Source organism: Pogonomyrmex barbatus, unplaced genomic scaffold (genome assembly GCF_055798465.1).
Source record: "Pogonomyrmex barbatus isolate J1 unplaced genomic scaffold, ASM5579846v1 scaffold7, whole genome shotgun sequence".
Lineage (NCBI taxonomy): Eukaryota > Metazoa > Arthropoda > Insecta > Hymenoptera > Formicidae > Pogonomyrmex > Pogonomyrmex barbatus.
In genome coordinates this window covers 5,133,088-5,151,683 of record NW_028297171.1, presented here as the reverse complement: position 1 = coordinate 5,151,683, position 18,596 = coordinate 5,133,088, and the positions used below count along the sequence as shown (strand labels likewise).

General features: G+C 20.8%; 3 protein-coding genes and 1 long non-coding RNA gene across 7 annotated transcripts in view; 3 read left to right on the top strand and 1 right to left on the bottom strand.

The window, feature by feature from the left end:
- The window catches only part of LOC105432177 (uncharacterized), a 337,430-nt gene that overhangs the window by 246,051 nt on the left and 72,783 nt on the right, over positions 1 to 18,596 (bottom strand). The window lies entirely within an intron of this gene.
- Positions 359 to 4,052, top strand: LOC148934948 (uncharacterized). Its single transcript, XM_089083233.1, has 5 exons — positions 359 to 578; positions 1,079 to 1,227; positions 1,888 to 2,109; positions 2,510 to 2,637; positions 3,224 to 4,052. Exons 2-5 carry the CDS (start codon positions 1,164 to 1,166, stop codon positions 3,233 to 3,235), a joined length of 426 nt encoding a protein of 141 aa, XP_088939359.1. The 5' UTR covers positions 359 to 578; positions 1,079 to 1,163; the 3' UTR covers positions 3,236 to 4,052.
- Positions 5,211 to 9,818, top strand: LOC105432170 (uncharacterized). 3 transcript variants are annotated; one of them, XM_089083263.1, is made up of 5 exons: positions 5,211 to 5,265; positions 6,611 to 6,771; positions 7,351 to 7,545; positions 7,838 to 7,981; positions 8,981 to 9,818. In XM_089083263.1, exons 2-5 carry the CDS (start codon positions 6,705 to 6,707, stop codon positions 8,986 to 8,988), a joined length of 414 nt encoding a protein of 137 aa, XP_088939389.1. In that variant the 5' UTR covers positions 5,211 to 5,265; positions 6,611 to 6,704; the 3' UTR covers positions 8,989 to 9,818. The 3 variants fall into 3 exon arrangements, with proteins under 3 accessions (XP_088939389.1, XP_088939387.1, XP_088939388.1); XM_089083261.1 differs by having other exon boundaries at positions 8,978 to 9,818; XM_089083262.1 differs by having other exon boundaries at positions 5,216 to 5,260; positions 8,978 to 9,818.
- On the top strand, positions 12,584 to 16,720 carry LOC105432169 (uncharacterized). Of its 2 annotated transcripts, none has more exons than XR_016140955.1 (5): positions 12,584 to 12,675; positions 13,972 to 14,144; positions 14,625 to 14,987; positions 15,246 to 15,391; positions 15,911 to 16,720. It is a non-coding gene; the product is annotated as an uncharacterized LOC105432169 (long non-coding RNA). The 2 variants fall into 2 exon arrangements; XR_968359.2 differs by having other exon boundaries at positions 15,235 to 15,391.

Here is an 18,596-nt window from a genome sequence, read left to right as displayed (position 1 = left end):
TAATTTCAAAATTGAAAAAAATCAATTCAAAATTCCATTATAAAGTATAGAAATACAAATATAATACAATTTACAAACTATACTAAAAATATATTAAGACACGTAATATCCTTTCAAATTAAATTTATTTTAATCTCTTTTGTATAAACTTTCTGATATATAAGTCTATACAAGCCTTATTTATTGTTTTGCTTCTGAAATCTAAACTAAAGTGATAAATATATTCAAAAATTAAAAAGCAATGTTAATCGATTAATCTTCCCTTCATCTTTCCCATTTCAACCGAAAAAAGAAAAGTTTGAATTCTTAACGGATAAGAACATACGATACATTTAAAAAATTCAGCCAAAAGATTTATATTATTGAAAAATAACCTTACTTTAGATTTTTTTTGTTTGCAAAATAAGTACGAAGATTCTTCAAACAGATGATTCTACATAGGATTGACAACAAATAATGTTTATTCGTAATGTGATATAATCAGACACAAGTAATGTCTCATCTTCTATAAATTGAATTGTCATTACCATATTATCTGTTATATACATAAGACGTACAGACGGCAAGTTCTCGATTTGGTAAGACATAAAGAATTATAAGTATTTAATAATTGAGAAAATAACAATTCAACAATTAAATATTTCCTTTTATATCATATTTTTTAGTATTCTTTTATTGTTTGAGAACAATTTTCTACTGATTTTTATACAAATTTAAATTCAATTATATAAGTTCAAAACCATCTAATTTAATTGACAATAATTAGCAAAACTAGAGTAATCATTATTTATGATCAAAGTTTTAATTATGTTAAAATTATAAATAAATAAATGTAATGTAACATAATATTTTAAATTTGAGACTGCTATGATTTCTTATTTTAGTATAATAATAATTTAATAAACATGCAACATAAGACTAAATAACAAAAATCATTATAATGAGAGTATAATTGTCTTTTTAAAATAATATCCTTTCATTGATGTGTATAAGATATGAAGATATGATAGTTATACAAAAACATATTTTTTATTCACAGATCAAAATGAATTATATTACTTGTATTACTTAATTCTAGATATTACGACATTAGTTGAGATGTGACAAAAGTAAATACTATTTATTTCAAATTATACTTCAGTTAAGTAAAGATTAAATAAATAATGATTTCCATTACAAAACTATTATGGATTATTATCTTCGGAAATTTATTTTACTACTCATTAGGTAAGATAATTCATATAACTGCAACAAAATTAAGATATCTATATATAATAACAATAATAATTAAAAATAAAATCAATTAAATGACATATTTATATAAGAAATGTAATGTAACATACAAATATTCCTTCAAAAGATGATATAAAAAAATCAAAACTTACATTAATGGGACAAGTAATTTTATATAACTATTTTCACTATTATCATTATTATTTTTATCACTTTTGTAATTTTATACAACTATTCAATCAAAGTAAAGTAAAAGTAGTAAAAGAAGATACAGATTGAAAGTTACATTAATGAGACAAGTAAATGTATGTTGTAAAGAACATAAAAAAATAAAATAAAATAATAGTAAAATCGCATAACAATTAAACTTGCATCCTAATTTATACTTATTTAATTTTATAGTTCATTAGAAGATATAAATGTATTAAACAATTTCTGTCATTTAACTCAACTATAAGCACATTGTATTAAAATTATGTTTATGTTTTATAAAAATTTATTTAATAACTAAAATTAACTTTAATCATAATATGATTCAATCACTCCGTTTATAAATTACTTAAAAATCATAATCTTTACATATATAACAATAAATATCCAATAAAATTAGACTTAACAAGTCTTATTAAATAAGATATATTGATATTCTCATAGATGTAGGAGCTAAGATCTACGAAAGCATTCCAATACCACAATACATAACTAAATTTTTAATAAATATAACAAACAAAATCAATCAGACAGAGGATTCAAAAGAATCAGAATGGATATTTTGGGATATTTTTTATGGAAATCCTTTTATCTACATATTAATAGTCATATTTCTAATAATAAGTATATATATTTGCGTAATACCTATACAATTAATAAGAATTGGTAAATTTAATTTTTATAATATTTTTGTTCCTAATTATAATTAATGAATTAATATAGAAATGTAACTTTAAATGTTGGTTAAAGAAACGTCTCATAAAATGATTCCTAACACTAGACTTCTATCGTATAATATTGTTACACATTAAATTGTTATAAAAAAGACGTCAGATATTTCTTTATTTATTATAAATTTAGACGGAATCAATTATTAGTTAATATTTATGTATGGAAAAATTAGAATATTTCCTTAAATTTATATATATATATATATATATATATATATATATATATAAAATAATAATTTGGACAAACACGATTAATAATTAATATTAAAAATAAATTACTTTATCAATTTTATTACACATATATTTAACAATATATACTCACGATATTTTCGCAGCTTGGAGGACCTACATCAATAATAGAGAAAGAAACATAAGAAACGTTTGGCGTCGATATTTTCGTAGAGATCGTATTGAACCTGTTGTAAGACATGAAATAAACGGAGGAATACAATTTATTGAACCCGTAAGTAAGAAACAATGTATGCAATGTATAAACACAATTATTATTTCTGACGATAATATTATTTCAGGAAGCGTTTTTTTACATAAAATAAAAATCATTTCTAAAAATTCAAGTTTTCAATTTAGACTCTATTATAAAACTTCAACTTTTTGTTTTTAATAATTAGATTCTATATAATATTTACTAACAATAAGATATCGACGCGAATTGCTTATTGTTTCTCCATAAACCGTATAAAAACAAATTTATTTTACATATATTCGTTATTATAATATATCAGTTTTAATACATATTCGTTATTATAATATATCATTATAATACATCAATTTTTATTTTTTTTATTATATCAAATTTAAGGAACGTATCAAACATATTTAGCATAATACAATATTTAAACTCATGATTTATATACAATTTTAAATATTTGTAATATCAAGTAATATCAAATTAACTTTATAACTAATCTACCAGAATTTTATATAGATAATTATAAAATTTTTTAAAATTATCTATTTTATATCTATCGATTTCTTATGCTTAAAAAATACATCTAAAAAATACAATAATTAACTTGTTTTTACAACAGGTAATTAATTAAGAGGACAAAAATTATTACATATAGAAGTTATTAACTAATCTATAAAATCGATTTAAAATGACAAAAATTATTACATACAGAAGTTACTAACTAATCTATAAAATCGATTTAAAATGACAACCTGCGAAGTGAATCCCAAATATAAACAATATTCTTATTATTTTTAAATATATACGTGACAACTAAGTATCAAATTAAATGCATATACATTTTATAAACTTTAATTAACTGAAGACACAACTAATATTTGAAATTTAAAATTTAATATAATGTAATATAAAATATTTATTTATTTAGTATCGATAACATACGCCATAAATAAATATATTTATAAATATGTAACTGTTCACATGAGTAAAATTAAAATACATATCTTATTTCGAACGTTTCGTTCTTATAAATAATTTTTTATCATTAGTTCTAGTACAAAGAAATAATGTTGTACATAATAAATCAATAACGAATTTCAATGTTAAATCTTCAGTTAAAAACGATAAATCATATTTCCTAAATTAGAATTTAAAGTATGTTATAAATGATAACATTATAAATTTCTATAAATTATAAATATGTAAATTTATAAAATATAAATATATATTATTATATTAATTATAAACATATATTATAGTTTATACAAATTTATGAATTACATAATATAATATGCAAATTATAATTTACATGTATATGTATATAAATATTATATTTAAGATAAGTTGATAAACTCAATATTTCTTATATAATTAATTTTACCGTTGCTTATATACTTTGACCATTATAACGGATTGTAATACGAATATAAATATATATATTGACAAAATTCGAAAATCATCAGATTATTTAAAAATTATCCAAAACGTCTTGATAATGATAGAAGTACACACTAAATTATTGTTATAAATTAATATTTATATCATGTGGATCAAACACACGCACAAAATTATTTAGCTATACTTGTCTTATAATATAAAAAATTCTTTATTTAATAGCCGATTATTTCGAATATATTTGTTATATATGTGTTAATGTCCGCGTATTAATATATGCATAAATTTGCACATATTGTTGATTCTATTAATTTAATATATTCAACTGTCATTAAATATTTACATTAATGCATTAAGAACATATCTCGCAAATAATTAATATATTGTTGAATGCACTTATGTGTTGTAGGTCAAATATAATATTGTTGATTCTATTAATTTAATATATTCAACTGTCATTAAATATTTACATTAATGCATTAAGAACATATCTCGCAAATAATTAATTATTGTTGAATGCACTTATGTGTTGTAGGTCAAATATAAATGAACATTTCATTCGTTTTGTATCTCAAAACGATAAATTTGCAACGCAACATTGTCAAACACATATTATACTATATAGAAAAGATTTATATATTATTAAAATATAGTCAATTTGATATTAATTTTATTTAATCAAAGAAGCCTCACATAGTTGAAGAAAAAATTTCGAATAAAATCAATTCAGAAAATTGTATAAATATTATAAAATAAAAAAATGTATATAATAAAACATACATAAACATGTTAAAACATATATGATAGCTTTTAAAGTTAAATTGGCTTTTAATTCTATTCATGTAAAGTATTTTAGATAAATCTATGTAAATTTTCTTTATTGCTTTTTCTGATCTAAGAGAAACAAACAGCAAATATAATTTAAAAAATTAAAAAAGAAACTTAATCGATTAAGAAGACCTCCTCCTCTCCTTCTTTAAACCAAAGCAAATTTGAATTTCTAACAAACATATGTTACAAAAAGTAATCAGTAAAAAATTTATATTATTGAAAAGTAATTATATCTAAAATAGATTCTTGTTTGTAAAATAAGTGAGAAAGCGTTTCACACAGACGATTTTGCAACAAATAGAATTCTGACAACAAATAACGTTTGTTCGTACGGTCAAACATAGGTAGCGTTCTCATCTTCTACAGATTGTAGAGTTGTCATTACAATATTATCTACCATATACATAAGACAGGCCAACTACTCGACTTGGTAAGGTAAAAAATTATAAATATTTAATAAACAAAACCAAAGTAATTTAACAATTTATTTTTATATCATAAATAACTTATATCATATAATAACTTTTAAATCAATAACTTTTATATCATAATTTTTAACTATCCTTTTAGTTTTTGGAATAATTTTCTATTAATTTCTATAAGAATTTAAGAATTTGATTTCTATAAGAATCAAACTGCATAAGTTCGAGATCGTTATCTACTTTAATTATTAATTTAGTAATTAACAAAACTAGAGTAACAAAACTAGAGTAATATATTTTAATTTTTAACTATATTAATTTTATTAATATTATAATATGTAATGTAAGGTATTATTTTATACTAATGTATTATTTTATACTAAATTATGTTATACTATTGTAATTTCTTACCTCCTCGTATAAGAATAATTTAATAAATTTGCTCCATTAAACATATATATATCGTTAAAATTAACATTCATAAAAAATTCCAATGACATAACTATAATCAATTTGAATAATACTTTAAAAATTGTTTCGTTGTGTCAGCGATCTTTTCGAACAACAGTAAAATACACAAACGATCGAACTTTCCATTCGAACCATTTATTAATTAAATTTTTATTTTATAATTAGCAATTATTTTAGTTTATCTCAAATTGGAATTCAATACACTATTATTATTCCCTTTACATCTAATTACAATCTTTAGAAGTCATATACCATTTCACATTTTATTTGTTTCGTAATTATATTTTTTATCTCTCAATCCTTAACAATTTCATAAACATGTATTATAAGAACAGCATTATGCTATCGCTTGATGTACTGCTGGAAAAATTACTTTTATAATAAGATGTACCATATGCTCTTTCCCTGTCTCTCTCTCTCTCTCTCTCTCTCTCTCTCTCTCTCTCCCCCTCCCTCCACTCACTTTTTTATCTTGTTAATAAAAATTTTCTTATAAAAAATTATTACAAAATAATCATTATTTAAGTATATTTTAAATCATCCTTCAGATTTTCGCAATTTTTTCAAGCAAAAGAAACAAATAGATATTCCACTTTTTTCTTACTTATAATAAATATTAGAAAATTTTACTTACCATATACATAGTCGTAATTTAGATTCCTTTTCTATTATCCTTTATCACCTTTCTCTACATTTTGTTTTTTCTTATTACATTTAATTGTTATTTTGACATTCCTAATATTTGCTACATATTTTTAATATATATCTCGATTCAATCTTAATCAATTCTTTTTAGATTTCCTTCCTTGCATCAGCTATAAATTATTAAAGAAATTTCCATGTATTTTTCGATTAAAAACGTCAATATTAATTATATTTAATTTTAGATATTACAACACTGCAATATATACACCAAGTGATAAAGTTAAATACAATTTTTTCAATAAAATTTAATCAATTTCAATTAAAAAGAGATAAATAATGACACTTATTAAAACAATTGGTAAACACCTACTGTGGATCATTGTTTTCATAAATTTAAGTTTAGGTAAGATAATGTATACGATTATAAAAAGTAAAGATATGTGTGTATCTGTGTGTATGAGTAAAATAAAACAATAATAATAAGAATAAAATCAAATTAAGTAAAACATATATAACAAAAATGCAGTGTATAACATACAATTATTCAAAGTGTCAAATGATACAGAGTGAAAGCTAAAGAGAAAACTAATAAGATAATTAAATGTATCATATAAAGAATATAAAAAAATAAAATAAAATAATAATAAAATTGCACAACAATTAAGTTTGCATTTTGATGCATTCTTATTTAATTGTATAGTTTATTAAAAGATGTAAATGTGTTAAACAATTTCTATTATTTAATTCAATACTATAAAAATATTGTAACAAAATCATATTTATGTTTTACAAAAATTAATTTGATAATTAAAATTAACATTTATGTTAATTATTGTACATTATTTATGTTATTAGTCAATTACTCCGTTTGTAATAAATTACTTAACAAAAAAATCGTAATGTTCTTATACATACATAAGAATAAATATTCAAGTTAGGCTTTACAAGTTTTATTAAATAAGAAATATTAATATTTTCAAAGATGTGATCTCCGAAAACATGACAGTAACAAAAAACATAAATATAGTTTCAACGAATAGTACAAAAAACAGTACTGTCAATCGGACAGCGGATTCAAGAAGATTAAAAAATGAAACTTTCATCATAACAAGCCTAATTATACTAGTAATTGTCTATACAATTTGCGGACCTGTATCTATAGAATTAATAAGAATGGGTAAATTTAACTTTCATAATATTTTTGTTCATAACATTACAATTAATTAATTGATATAGTAATGTAATTCTAAATGTTTGTTAAAGAAACATCTCATAAGATGATTCCTAACACTAGACTTCTATCGTATAATATTGTTACACATTAAATTGTTATGAAAAAGTCGTAAGATATTCCTTTATTTATCATAAATTTAGATTGGAAGCAATTGCTAGTTAATATTTAAAAAGATTCTTTATCAATTCTAATACTAAAATATATTCAACGAAATATATTCATAATATTTTCGCAGGCATGAGGGCCTGCTTCGAAAACATCGAATATTTTTTCCGTAACGGCTATAGAAATACAATACGTCGTTTGAGGAAATATTTTCGAAGAGATCACCCTGAACCTGCTGTAAGACACGAAATAAACGGAGGAATAGAACTTATCGGTAAGTAACAATGTATACAATGTATATACACAATTATTATTTCTGACCATAGTGTTGTTTCAGAAAGTGTTTTTTTAAAATAAAAATCATTTCTAGAAATCAAGTTTTCAATTTAGATATTAAAACGTTTCTACATTTTATTTTTAATAATTGGATTTTATATTTATTAGCAATAAGATATCAATTCAAATTGGTTATTGTTTCTCCAAAAATCACACAAAATCAAATTCGTTTTTCATATTTCTGTTATTATAATACACAAAATCAATTTTTATTTTTTGTATTATATCAAACTTAAGAAACATATTTAGCATAACATAATACTGAAATTCATGATTTATATATATAATTTTAAATATTTGTAATATCAAGTAACATCAAGTTAACTTTTTAACTAATTTTTCTATTAGAATCTTATAATTAAAATCTTATATTATTAGATTATTATTATTAGAAATGTAATTGTGTATGTAAACCCAACTATATTATTTGCGACCATAATACATACAAAACATTTTTCATAGAAAACAAAAATCTTTCTAAGAATGCAAGTTTCTAATTTAAATGTTGAAACGTTTTTATCTCTTTGTTTTCTTAATTACTGTATTCCATATCATTAATCCATATTTTATCTGCATTCCATAATCTTTACCAAAATATCAATTCAAATTACTTATTATTTTTTTACAAACCATTCAAATTGCAAATTCGTTTGAAATTTTTTTTTGTTATCTCACAATATATAATATCAATCGTTATTAATTTTTTTATATAATATTGATAAGAAACATATGAAATTTGGCATATTATTATATTTATATTTACGATTAATTCAATTTTAATATTATAATATCAACTAACATCAAGTCGACTTTATAATCTTAATAATCTTTCTATTAGAATTTTATACAGATAATTATAGAATTTTATATCTATCAATTTCTTATATTTAAAAAATACATCTAAAAAATGCAATAATTAACTTGTTTTTTACAGCAGACAATTAATTAATGAGAGGACGAGAATTATTACATACAGCAGTTATTAACTAATCTATAGTATCAATTTAAAATGACGACCTGCAAAGTGAATGAACTTGAAATCTGAAATATAAACAATATATCTTTCTATATTATTTTTAAATATATATGTAATAACTAAGAATCAGACCTAGACGAACATAAATTTTATTAAATTTTAATTAGCTGAAGATATAACTACGTTAATATTTGAAATTTAAGATCTGTCAATATAAAATATTTATTTATTTAAAACTGATTATGTAGACTATAAATATATTTATATATAAATATATTTATATATATTTATAAATAAATATATTTATATATATATAGCACACAAGAGTAAAATACACATCTTATTTCATTAATTTCATATAAATAATTTTTTATTATTAATTCTAATACAAAAACATAATATTATACATAACAAATCAAGAATGAATTACAAATGAATTGAAATGAATTACAATTAAATCTTCAGTTTAAAACGATAAGTCATATTTACTAAATTAGAATTTAAAGTATGTTTTAAATGATAACATTATTAGTTTCTTATAAATTATAAATATATAAATTTATGAAATACAAATTATAAACGTATATTATAGTTTATAATAAGTATATTATAGTTTATATGAATTAATGAATTACATAATATAAACATACAAATTATAATTTACATGTATATAAATATTATATAATAAATATTATAAAATAAGTTGATACACTCAACATTTTTTAGTTTTATAGTTGCTCACGTGCTTTGAATGCCATTGTAATGAATTGTAATACGAATAAATATATATATTTCAAAATTCTGAATACATCAGATTATTTAAAAATTATCCAAAATGTCTTTATTGAAAATAGAAGAAATATTATATAACTATAAATTAACATTCATGTCATATGGATTTAACAAACGCACAAAATTATTTCATTATACTTGTCTTATGATATAAAAAATTCTTCGTTCAATAGCTGATTATCTTCAATATATTTCTTTTGAGTGTTATTTTCCGCATTAATACGTGTATTAAATTTGCATATTACTTAAACATATCATTGATTCTTTTAAATTAATATATTCAACTATCATTAAATACATCCATTAATCCATTAATTAATTAAGAACAATTTCGCAAATAATGAATGTATGGTTGAATGCATTTATGGGTCGTATTTCAAATATAAATAAATATTTCATTCGTTTCATATCTCAAAACGATAAATTTAAAACGCAACATTGTCAAACATATATTATATTTTCGTCCAATCTTTTCTACGTGCTCCTCATAAATATTACAAAAAAGACTTATATTATTAAAATGTAATTAATTTAATATTAATTTTATTTAATCAAAGAAATCATACATAGTTAAAGAAAAAATTTTGAAAAAAATCAATGCAGAATTGCATTATAAAAAAAAATAAATATAAATATAAAACATATAAACATGTTAAGACATGTATGATACTTTTTAAAGTTAAATTAGCTTTTAATTCTATTCATGTAAGTGAAACGTAAGTAAAGTTTTAGATGAATCTACATAAATTTTTTTATTGCTTTCTCTAATTCTAATCTAAGAGAAACAAACAGCAAATATAATTTAAAAAGTTAAGAAGAAACTTAATCGATTAAGAAGACCTCCCCTCCTCTTTTTCATTTTCATTCGAACGAAATTCGAATTTCTAACAAACATATGTTACATTTAAAAAATATCAACAAAAAAATTTATATTATTGAAAAATAATTATATCTTAAATAGATTTTTATTTGTAAAATAAATGAGAACGCGTTTCTAGTAGACAATTCTGCATAAAATTCTGACAACAAATAACGTTTATCCGTACGGTCAAACAGAGGTAAGAGGTTCTCCTCTTCTATAAATTAAATTGTCATTATTATATTATCTATTATGTACAGACGGCAAGTTCTCAATTTGATAAGATAAAAAAGAATTACAAGTATTTAATAATCAAGACCAAAATAACAATTCAACAATTAAACATTTCTTTTTATATCATACTTTTTAGTATTCTTTTATTGTTTAAGAATAACTTTCTACTGATTTTTATACATATTTAAATTAAATTAAGAATTCAAAACCATCTAATTTAATTGACAATAATTAGCAAAACTGAAATAATCATTATTTATGATCAAATTTTTAATTATGTTAATAGTATAATATGTAACGTAACGTAATATTTTGAATTTAGACTACTAATCTCTTATTTCAATATAATAATAATTTAATAAATGTGCAGCACAAAACTAAGTAATAAAAATCATTATCACAGAAAGCATAATCTTGTCTCTTTAAAATAATATTATTCGAAGAGAATTCATATAAATGTATTTATAATATGTCCTCCGCATTAGAGATACATATATCAATAATATATATCATTAATACATTTATAAAAAAATTCCAAATAATTATAAGTGAATAATATTAAAATCCTATACTTTCCTGTTTCTGTGATCTTTTCGAACAACGAAAAATACATAAACGATCAAACTTTTCGTTCGAAGTATTATATTTAAATTTTTATTTTATATTTTTTTAGCTATTATTAGTGTAACTCAAGATTGGAATTCAATACATTGTTATTATTTGTCATTATGTTCTTTACAATCTAATTACAATCTTTAGTTTTTTTTATTCACACATTAAAACGAACTATATTTATATTACTTAATTTTAGATATTAACATATATTGACAAAAGTAAATTGACATATTGACAAAAGTAAATTCACATAAAACTTAAATTTTAATTAGATAAAAATACAAGTACATCAATATTTTAAATTTAAGATTTATCTATATAAAATGTATGTGTAAATTATTTATTTATTAATTTGTTACATAAATATATTTATAAATAAATATATTTATAAAAATATAACTTTTACATAAATAAAATAAAAATAGATATCATATTTCGAATGTTTATTTCTGATATATAACTTTTTGTTATTAGGTCTAGGATACAAAAATATCGCAATAAAAATAAATTTCAAATCTTAAATCTTCAGTTAATATTGATGACTTACATTTATTTAATTTAAAGTTTAATATATGTTATAATTGAAAATATTATAAATTTTTATAAATTATAAATATATATTCTTATAAAAGATAAATCGTAAATATATATCATAGTTTATATAAAATAAATTTATAAGTTACATATTATAATATACAAATTATAATACATGTGTACATAATAATAAAATTAATATTGTTTATTACGATTTAATTTTATTATTCCTTATATATTTTGTAATATATTATAAAATACAAAATGTATGTGTAAATGTACAAATATTGATATAGGTCCGAAATTATAGGTCAGTTCATTTAAAAATTATCCAAAATGTCTTCATTGAAAATAAAAGGACACGATTAATTATTGTTAATCAGGAATCTATTATGTCAATGGATATAACACACACACATACACACACATACCCATAAGGAGAAGAAACTTCTAGCAAACAGATGATTCTATATAGGATTCTGACAACAAATAGCATTCGTTCTTATTGGCTAATGTGATATGAACAAACAGAAATAACATTCTCGACTTCGATACATCTAGTTGTCATTATTACATTATCTGTCATATACATGAGACATAGAGACGGTAAATTCTCGCTTTGGTAAGATAAAAGATAATAAGAATTTAATAATCAAAATTAAAGTAATGATTCAACAATTTAATGTTGGTTATTTTATCACGCTTCATTAGTAGTACTTTTTTAACGTTAAGAAGTTATTTTTTACTGATAATATTGTATTTAAATCAAATTATATGAACTCAAAATCATATGATTTATAACATATTAACAAAACTACAATAATTTTTATTCTATAGTTCTTAGGTATTTTAACTTTACCAATTGTAATATAATGTTTTAAATATTTTGATATGCTTATGATACTTTTTATTTCTATATAAGAATAACTTGACAAAATGAATAACATAAAACGAAGAACATAATAAAACTAATATAAAATTCGGCTTGTCAGCAAGCATAATGTTGTAAAGTAATATTATTTAAAGAAAATTTATGTAAAAAATATTTATAATATACGGTTTCATATACATATCGTTAAGATACATGTCAAAAATTATAGTGAGATAATTATTAATACTATGTACTAAATTCAATAAAACTGTTTCTATAATTTCCGTGATTTTCTCAAAAGACATACCATGAGGACTAAACAATCAAAATTTTCAGATTAGAATTATAAATCTCATAATTTTCATTTTTTAATTAATAAGTCATTAGTTTAAATTTGATTGGAATTTAATATACTGCTCTATTTTTTTAATAAAAATCACTAATCGATTACTAATTGCAATCTTAAATCTTTCAAAATTAAAATGATAAATACGAGAAATTCCTCATATTATAATTGCTTTGTGATTTTAAAATTATATTTTCAATTTTATTTTGCTGTTTAACTGTTAATAACAATTATATAATGTGAATGTAAAAAAAAAGTAATAATATTAATGATTATACATAAATTAATTTGTGGCATGGCTATTTGAAAGTTACTTTAACAATAAATATATGCTTCCTCTCTCCCTCAATTAATTCAATTAAGTAATTATTATATGAAAAATTTAAGATGATTTTTAACGTTTTTTTTGCAACTTTGCCAAGCAAAACTAACAAAGAGAAATTCAATTTACAATAAATATTATTAAATTTTAGTTGTTTTGTATTCATTTGTAATTTGAAATTCTTTCTTTCATTTTACTACTAAATATATTCTGTTTCTTCTGACATTTTCTCGTCACTCTTATATCCTTAAATAATAAATATTTAACTCAATCTCGATTTCCTTTTGTATTTCTCTATTTTTACACGTCGTATATAAACTAAGAGAATACCAACGCATTTTTTATTCAGACATCAAAATTAATTGTTCTTAATTTATAGATATTACAACAAGTGTTGAAAGTGAATAAACTAAACGACTAATAAATAAAAGAAATATAAGTATACGGTTAAATTTTATTAATTCTAGTTAAGAAAAAGATAAATAATGAATACGCAACTACAATGTTCCGCTTTCATTGCTATCATTGCCTTCGTAATTTTCGTAATCCCAGGTAAGACAATTTATACTTAACTTTAATAAATTAAACAATATATACATGTATGAAACAATCATAATTTACAAGTATATAAAATAAAAATAAAATTAAGTAATACATATATAAATGTGCAAATGTAAAATTAAAATATTCAATCATAATATCAAAAAATAACATAGATTGAAACATATTAATGGATCAACTAACTTTATATGAAATAATGTAAATATGTGAAAGGAAATTATTAAATAGCAATGGAAACTTTAAATTAATAAATTTAAATAACTATTAAATCTATAGTTTGACTCATGCTTATTTAATTTTTGGTCTAGTAAAATATATAAATGTGTGACATGAATCTTCATTTAACACAACGTTAAAAAATAGATTTAGCAAAGTTATATCTTCAATTTAAAAATTAATTCCAATTAAGTCCAATTAAAATTAGGCTTTACATGTCATATAATTAAAAAAGAAATGTCGATATTTTCATAGATGTCACCGGAAACATAGAATTAACAAAAAACATAAGTATATTTTCAATAAATAATACAAATAACGAAACCGTCGATCAGACAGTGGATGTCATAACCGGAAACATAGAATTAACAAAAAACATAAGTATATTTTCAATAAATAGTACAAACAACGAAACTATCGATCAGACAACGGATGTCATAACCGGAAACATAAAATTAACAAAAAACATAACTATAGTTTCAACAAATAGTACAAACAACAAACCTGTCGATCAGACACTGGATTTAAAACATTTAGTCATACACATTATACTTATTACAATAATAAGTACAGGGTGTGTGATTGTACTTATAATTATAATATGCATAATGCTTTATGGTAAGTTTAATTTTCATAACATTTTAGCTCATAATTTTATAATTAATAATTTGATATATAAATCTTCTAAATGTTTGTTAAAGAAGCATCTACATACATCTATAACATGATATTACTAACATTAAACTTTAATAGTCATATGTCCTCATTTATTATAAATTTGGACAAAGGCGATTAATAATTATTATTAAAAAAAAATTTCTTCGTCAAATTTAATACACGTATGTACAAAGATATATATTTATAGTATTTTTGCAGGTGTCGACGATACTAGAGACATCATCCGTAATGGCTGGAGAAATACAATGTATCGTTTGAGAAACTGGCGTCAATATTTTCAAAGAAATCGTCCTGAACCTCCTGTAAGACATGACTTAAACGGTGGAATAGAAATTATCGAACCCGTAAGTAAGAAATAGCATATGCAATATATAAACGCAATCATATTGTTCGCAATTATAACACTACTTCGAAAGCATTTTTTCATAGAAATTAATAATCCTTTCTAGATTTCAGTTATTAATTTTAATGTTAAAATGTTTCTATTTCTTTATATTTTTAATACTGGATTTCATATAATTCTTACTAAGATATCAGTTTTAATTATTCATTACTCCTTTACAAATCATACAAACTATAAATTCGTGTGATATTATTTTTATTCTAAAATATATAATATCAAATCTTTATTAATTTTTTATACTTGACATAAAAACGTACAAAATGTACTTGGCATATTACGATACTTATACTTGTGATAACTTAATATACATAATTTTAATATTGTAATATAAAGTAACATTAAGTAGACTAATTTTTTTAGTAGAATTTTATATAGATAATTACAAAATTTCATTACTCTTAATTCCGTATCGTTAGAAATTACATCTCAAAAAATACAATAATTAATTTGTCTTTTACAGCAGTAAATTAATTAATGAGAGGACAAAAATTATACATACAGCGATTAGTTACTAACTAATCTATAGCATCGATTTAAAATGACAACCTGCAAAGTGAATCCAAAATATAAAAAATACATTCTTCGTTATTATTTTTAATTATGTATATGATAACTAAGTATCAAATTAAATACATATAAAGTCCAAACTTTATTAACTGAAGATACAAGTACATCAATATTTGAAATTTAGAATTTGTCACATAAAATATTTATTTATTTAGTATCGATAACATAAATAAATGTATTTATAAATATGTACTGCTCAAAAAGTACAATCAAAATACATATCATATTTCAAATGTTTACTTTTTGAAAACAATTCTTTTAATATTATATTATTATAAGTTCTAATAATTCTTTTATTATAAGTTCTTATAAATACAAAAAGATAATGTTATACATAATAAATCAATAAGAACGAAATTCAAATATTAAATCTTCAGTTAAAAACGATAAATCATATTAATTAGAATTTAAAGTATGTTATAAATGATAATATTATTAAATTCTTATAAATTATAAATATATAAATTTATGAAATACAAATTATAAACATATATTATATAAATGTTTTTATAAATTAATGAATTACATAATATAATATACAAATTATAATTTATATATTTATAAATTATTTACATTTATAACTATTATATTAAAAAGTTTATAAACTCAACATTTTTTATGTAATTTAGTTTTATCGTTGCTCATATGCTTTGACAGTCATTGTAATGGATTGTAATACGAATATAAATATATATATATATATATTGTCGAAATTCTGAAAGCATAAGATTATTTAAAAATTATCCAAAATTGTCTTGAATTAAAAATAGAACCACATATTAAATTACTGTTAACTGTACATTAATATTTATGTCAAATGAATCTAACATACACATAAAATTATTTAGCTATACTTGTTTTATAATATAAAAAATTCTTTGTCTAATAGCTGATTATCTCGAGTATATTTGTTATGCGTGTTAATTTCCGCGTTAATACATAAATTTGCACATATTGTTGATTCTTTTAAATTAATATATTCCACTGTCGTTAAATATTTATATTAATACATTAAGAACATATCTCGCAAATAATTAATATATAGTTGAATGCATTTATGTGTCGTATGTCAAATATAAATAAATATTTCATTAGTTTTGTATCTCAAAAGGATAAATTTGCAACATTGTCAAACACATATTATATTTTCGTCTTATCATTTCTATGTGCTCCCCATCCATAAATATCATAGAAAAGATTTAAATTATTAAAGTGTAGTCAATTTAATTTTAATTTTATTTAATCAAAGAAGCAATACATAGTTGAAGAAGGAATTTCGAATAAAATCAATTCAGAAGTGCATTATAAAATAAAAAAATGTATATAATAAAACGTACGTAAATATGTTAAAACATATATGATAGCTTTTAAAATTAAATTGACTTCTAATTCTATTCATGTAAAGTTTTAGATAAATCTACGTAAATTTTCTTTATTGCTTTCTCTATTTCTAATCTAAAAGAGATAAATAGCAAATATAATTTAAAAAGTTGAAAAGAAACTTATTCGATTCAGAAGACTTCCCCTTCTCTTTTTCATTTTATCCAAAGGAAATTCGAATTTCTAACAAACATATGTTACATTTAAAAAGTATCAGTAAAAAAATTTACATTATTGAAAAGTAATTATATCTTAAATAATTCTTATTTGTAAAATAATGGAAAACGTGCTTCTAGCACACAGACGATACTGCATACAATTCTGACAACAAATAACATCCTATTTCCGATTTAAGAGAAACAAAGAGCAAATATAATTAAAGAAATTAAAAAGCGAAATTTATACTTTTGAAAAGTAAAGCTATCTTAAATAGTTTCTTGTTTGTGAAAGGGAGAAGGAACTTCTAACAAAAAGATGATTCTGTTTTGTTGATCTGTGGAATTCTGACAACAAATAGCATTTGTTCGTATTGGCTAATGTGATATAGACAAATAAAAAGAAATAACGTTCTTAACTTCTATACATCTAGCTCTCATTATCATATTATCTGCTATATGCAGAAGACATAGAGACAATAAATTTTTGCTTTGGTAAGATAAAGAATAGTAAGAATTTAATAATTAAGTAAAAACCAAGTAAGAATTCAACTATTTAATAATAATTTTTGTATCATGCTTCATTAGTACTTTTTTAATGTTAAGCCATTATTTTTTGTTCATAATATTGTACGTTATTTAAATCAAATTATATGAATTCAAAATCTTATGATTTATAACATATTAAACACAATTCGAAAAATCGTTACTTATTCTGTATTTCGTAAGTATTTCGAAAAAGTCTGTAATTCGTAAGTATTTTAATTTTAACAATTGTAATATTTTATATTAGTTAAATATTTAATATTAGTTTTAAAAATTTGGTATTATACCTATGACATTTTTTTATTTCCGTAGAAGAATAATTTGACAAAACGAGCATAACAAAACTATTTATATTAAAATTCGCCTTGACAGAAAACATTAGACTGTAAAGTAATATTATTTAAAAGAATTTATGTAAAAACTGTTTATAATATAGGGCTTTACATACACATATTATTATAATACATGTAAATAATTGTAATGAAATTATTAATACTA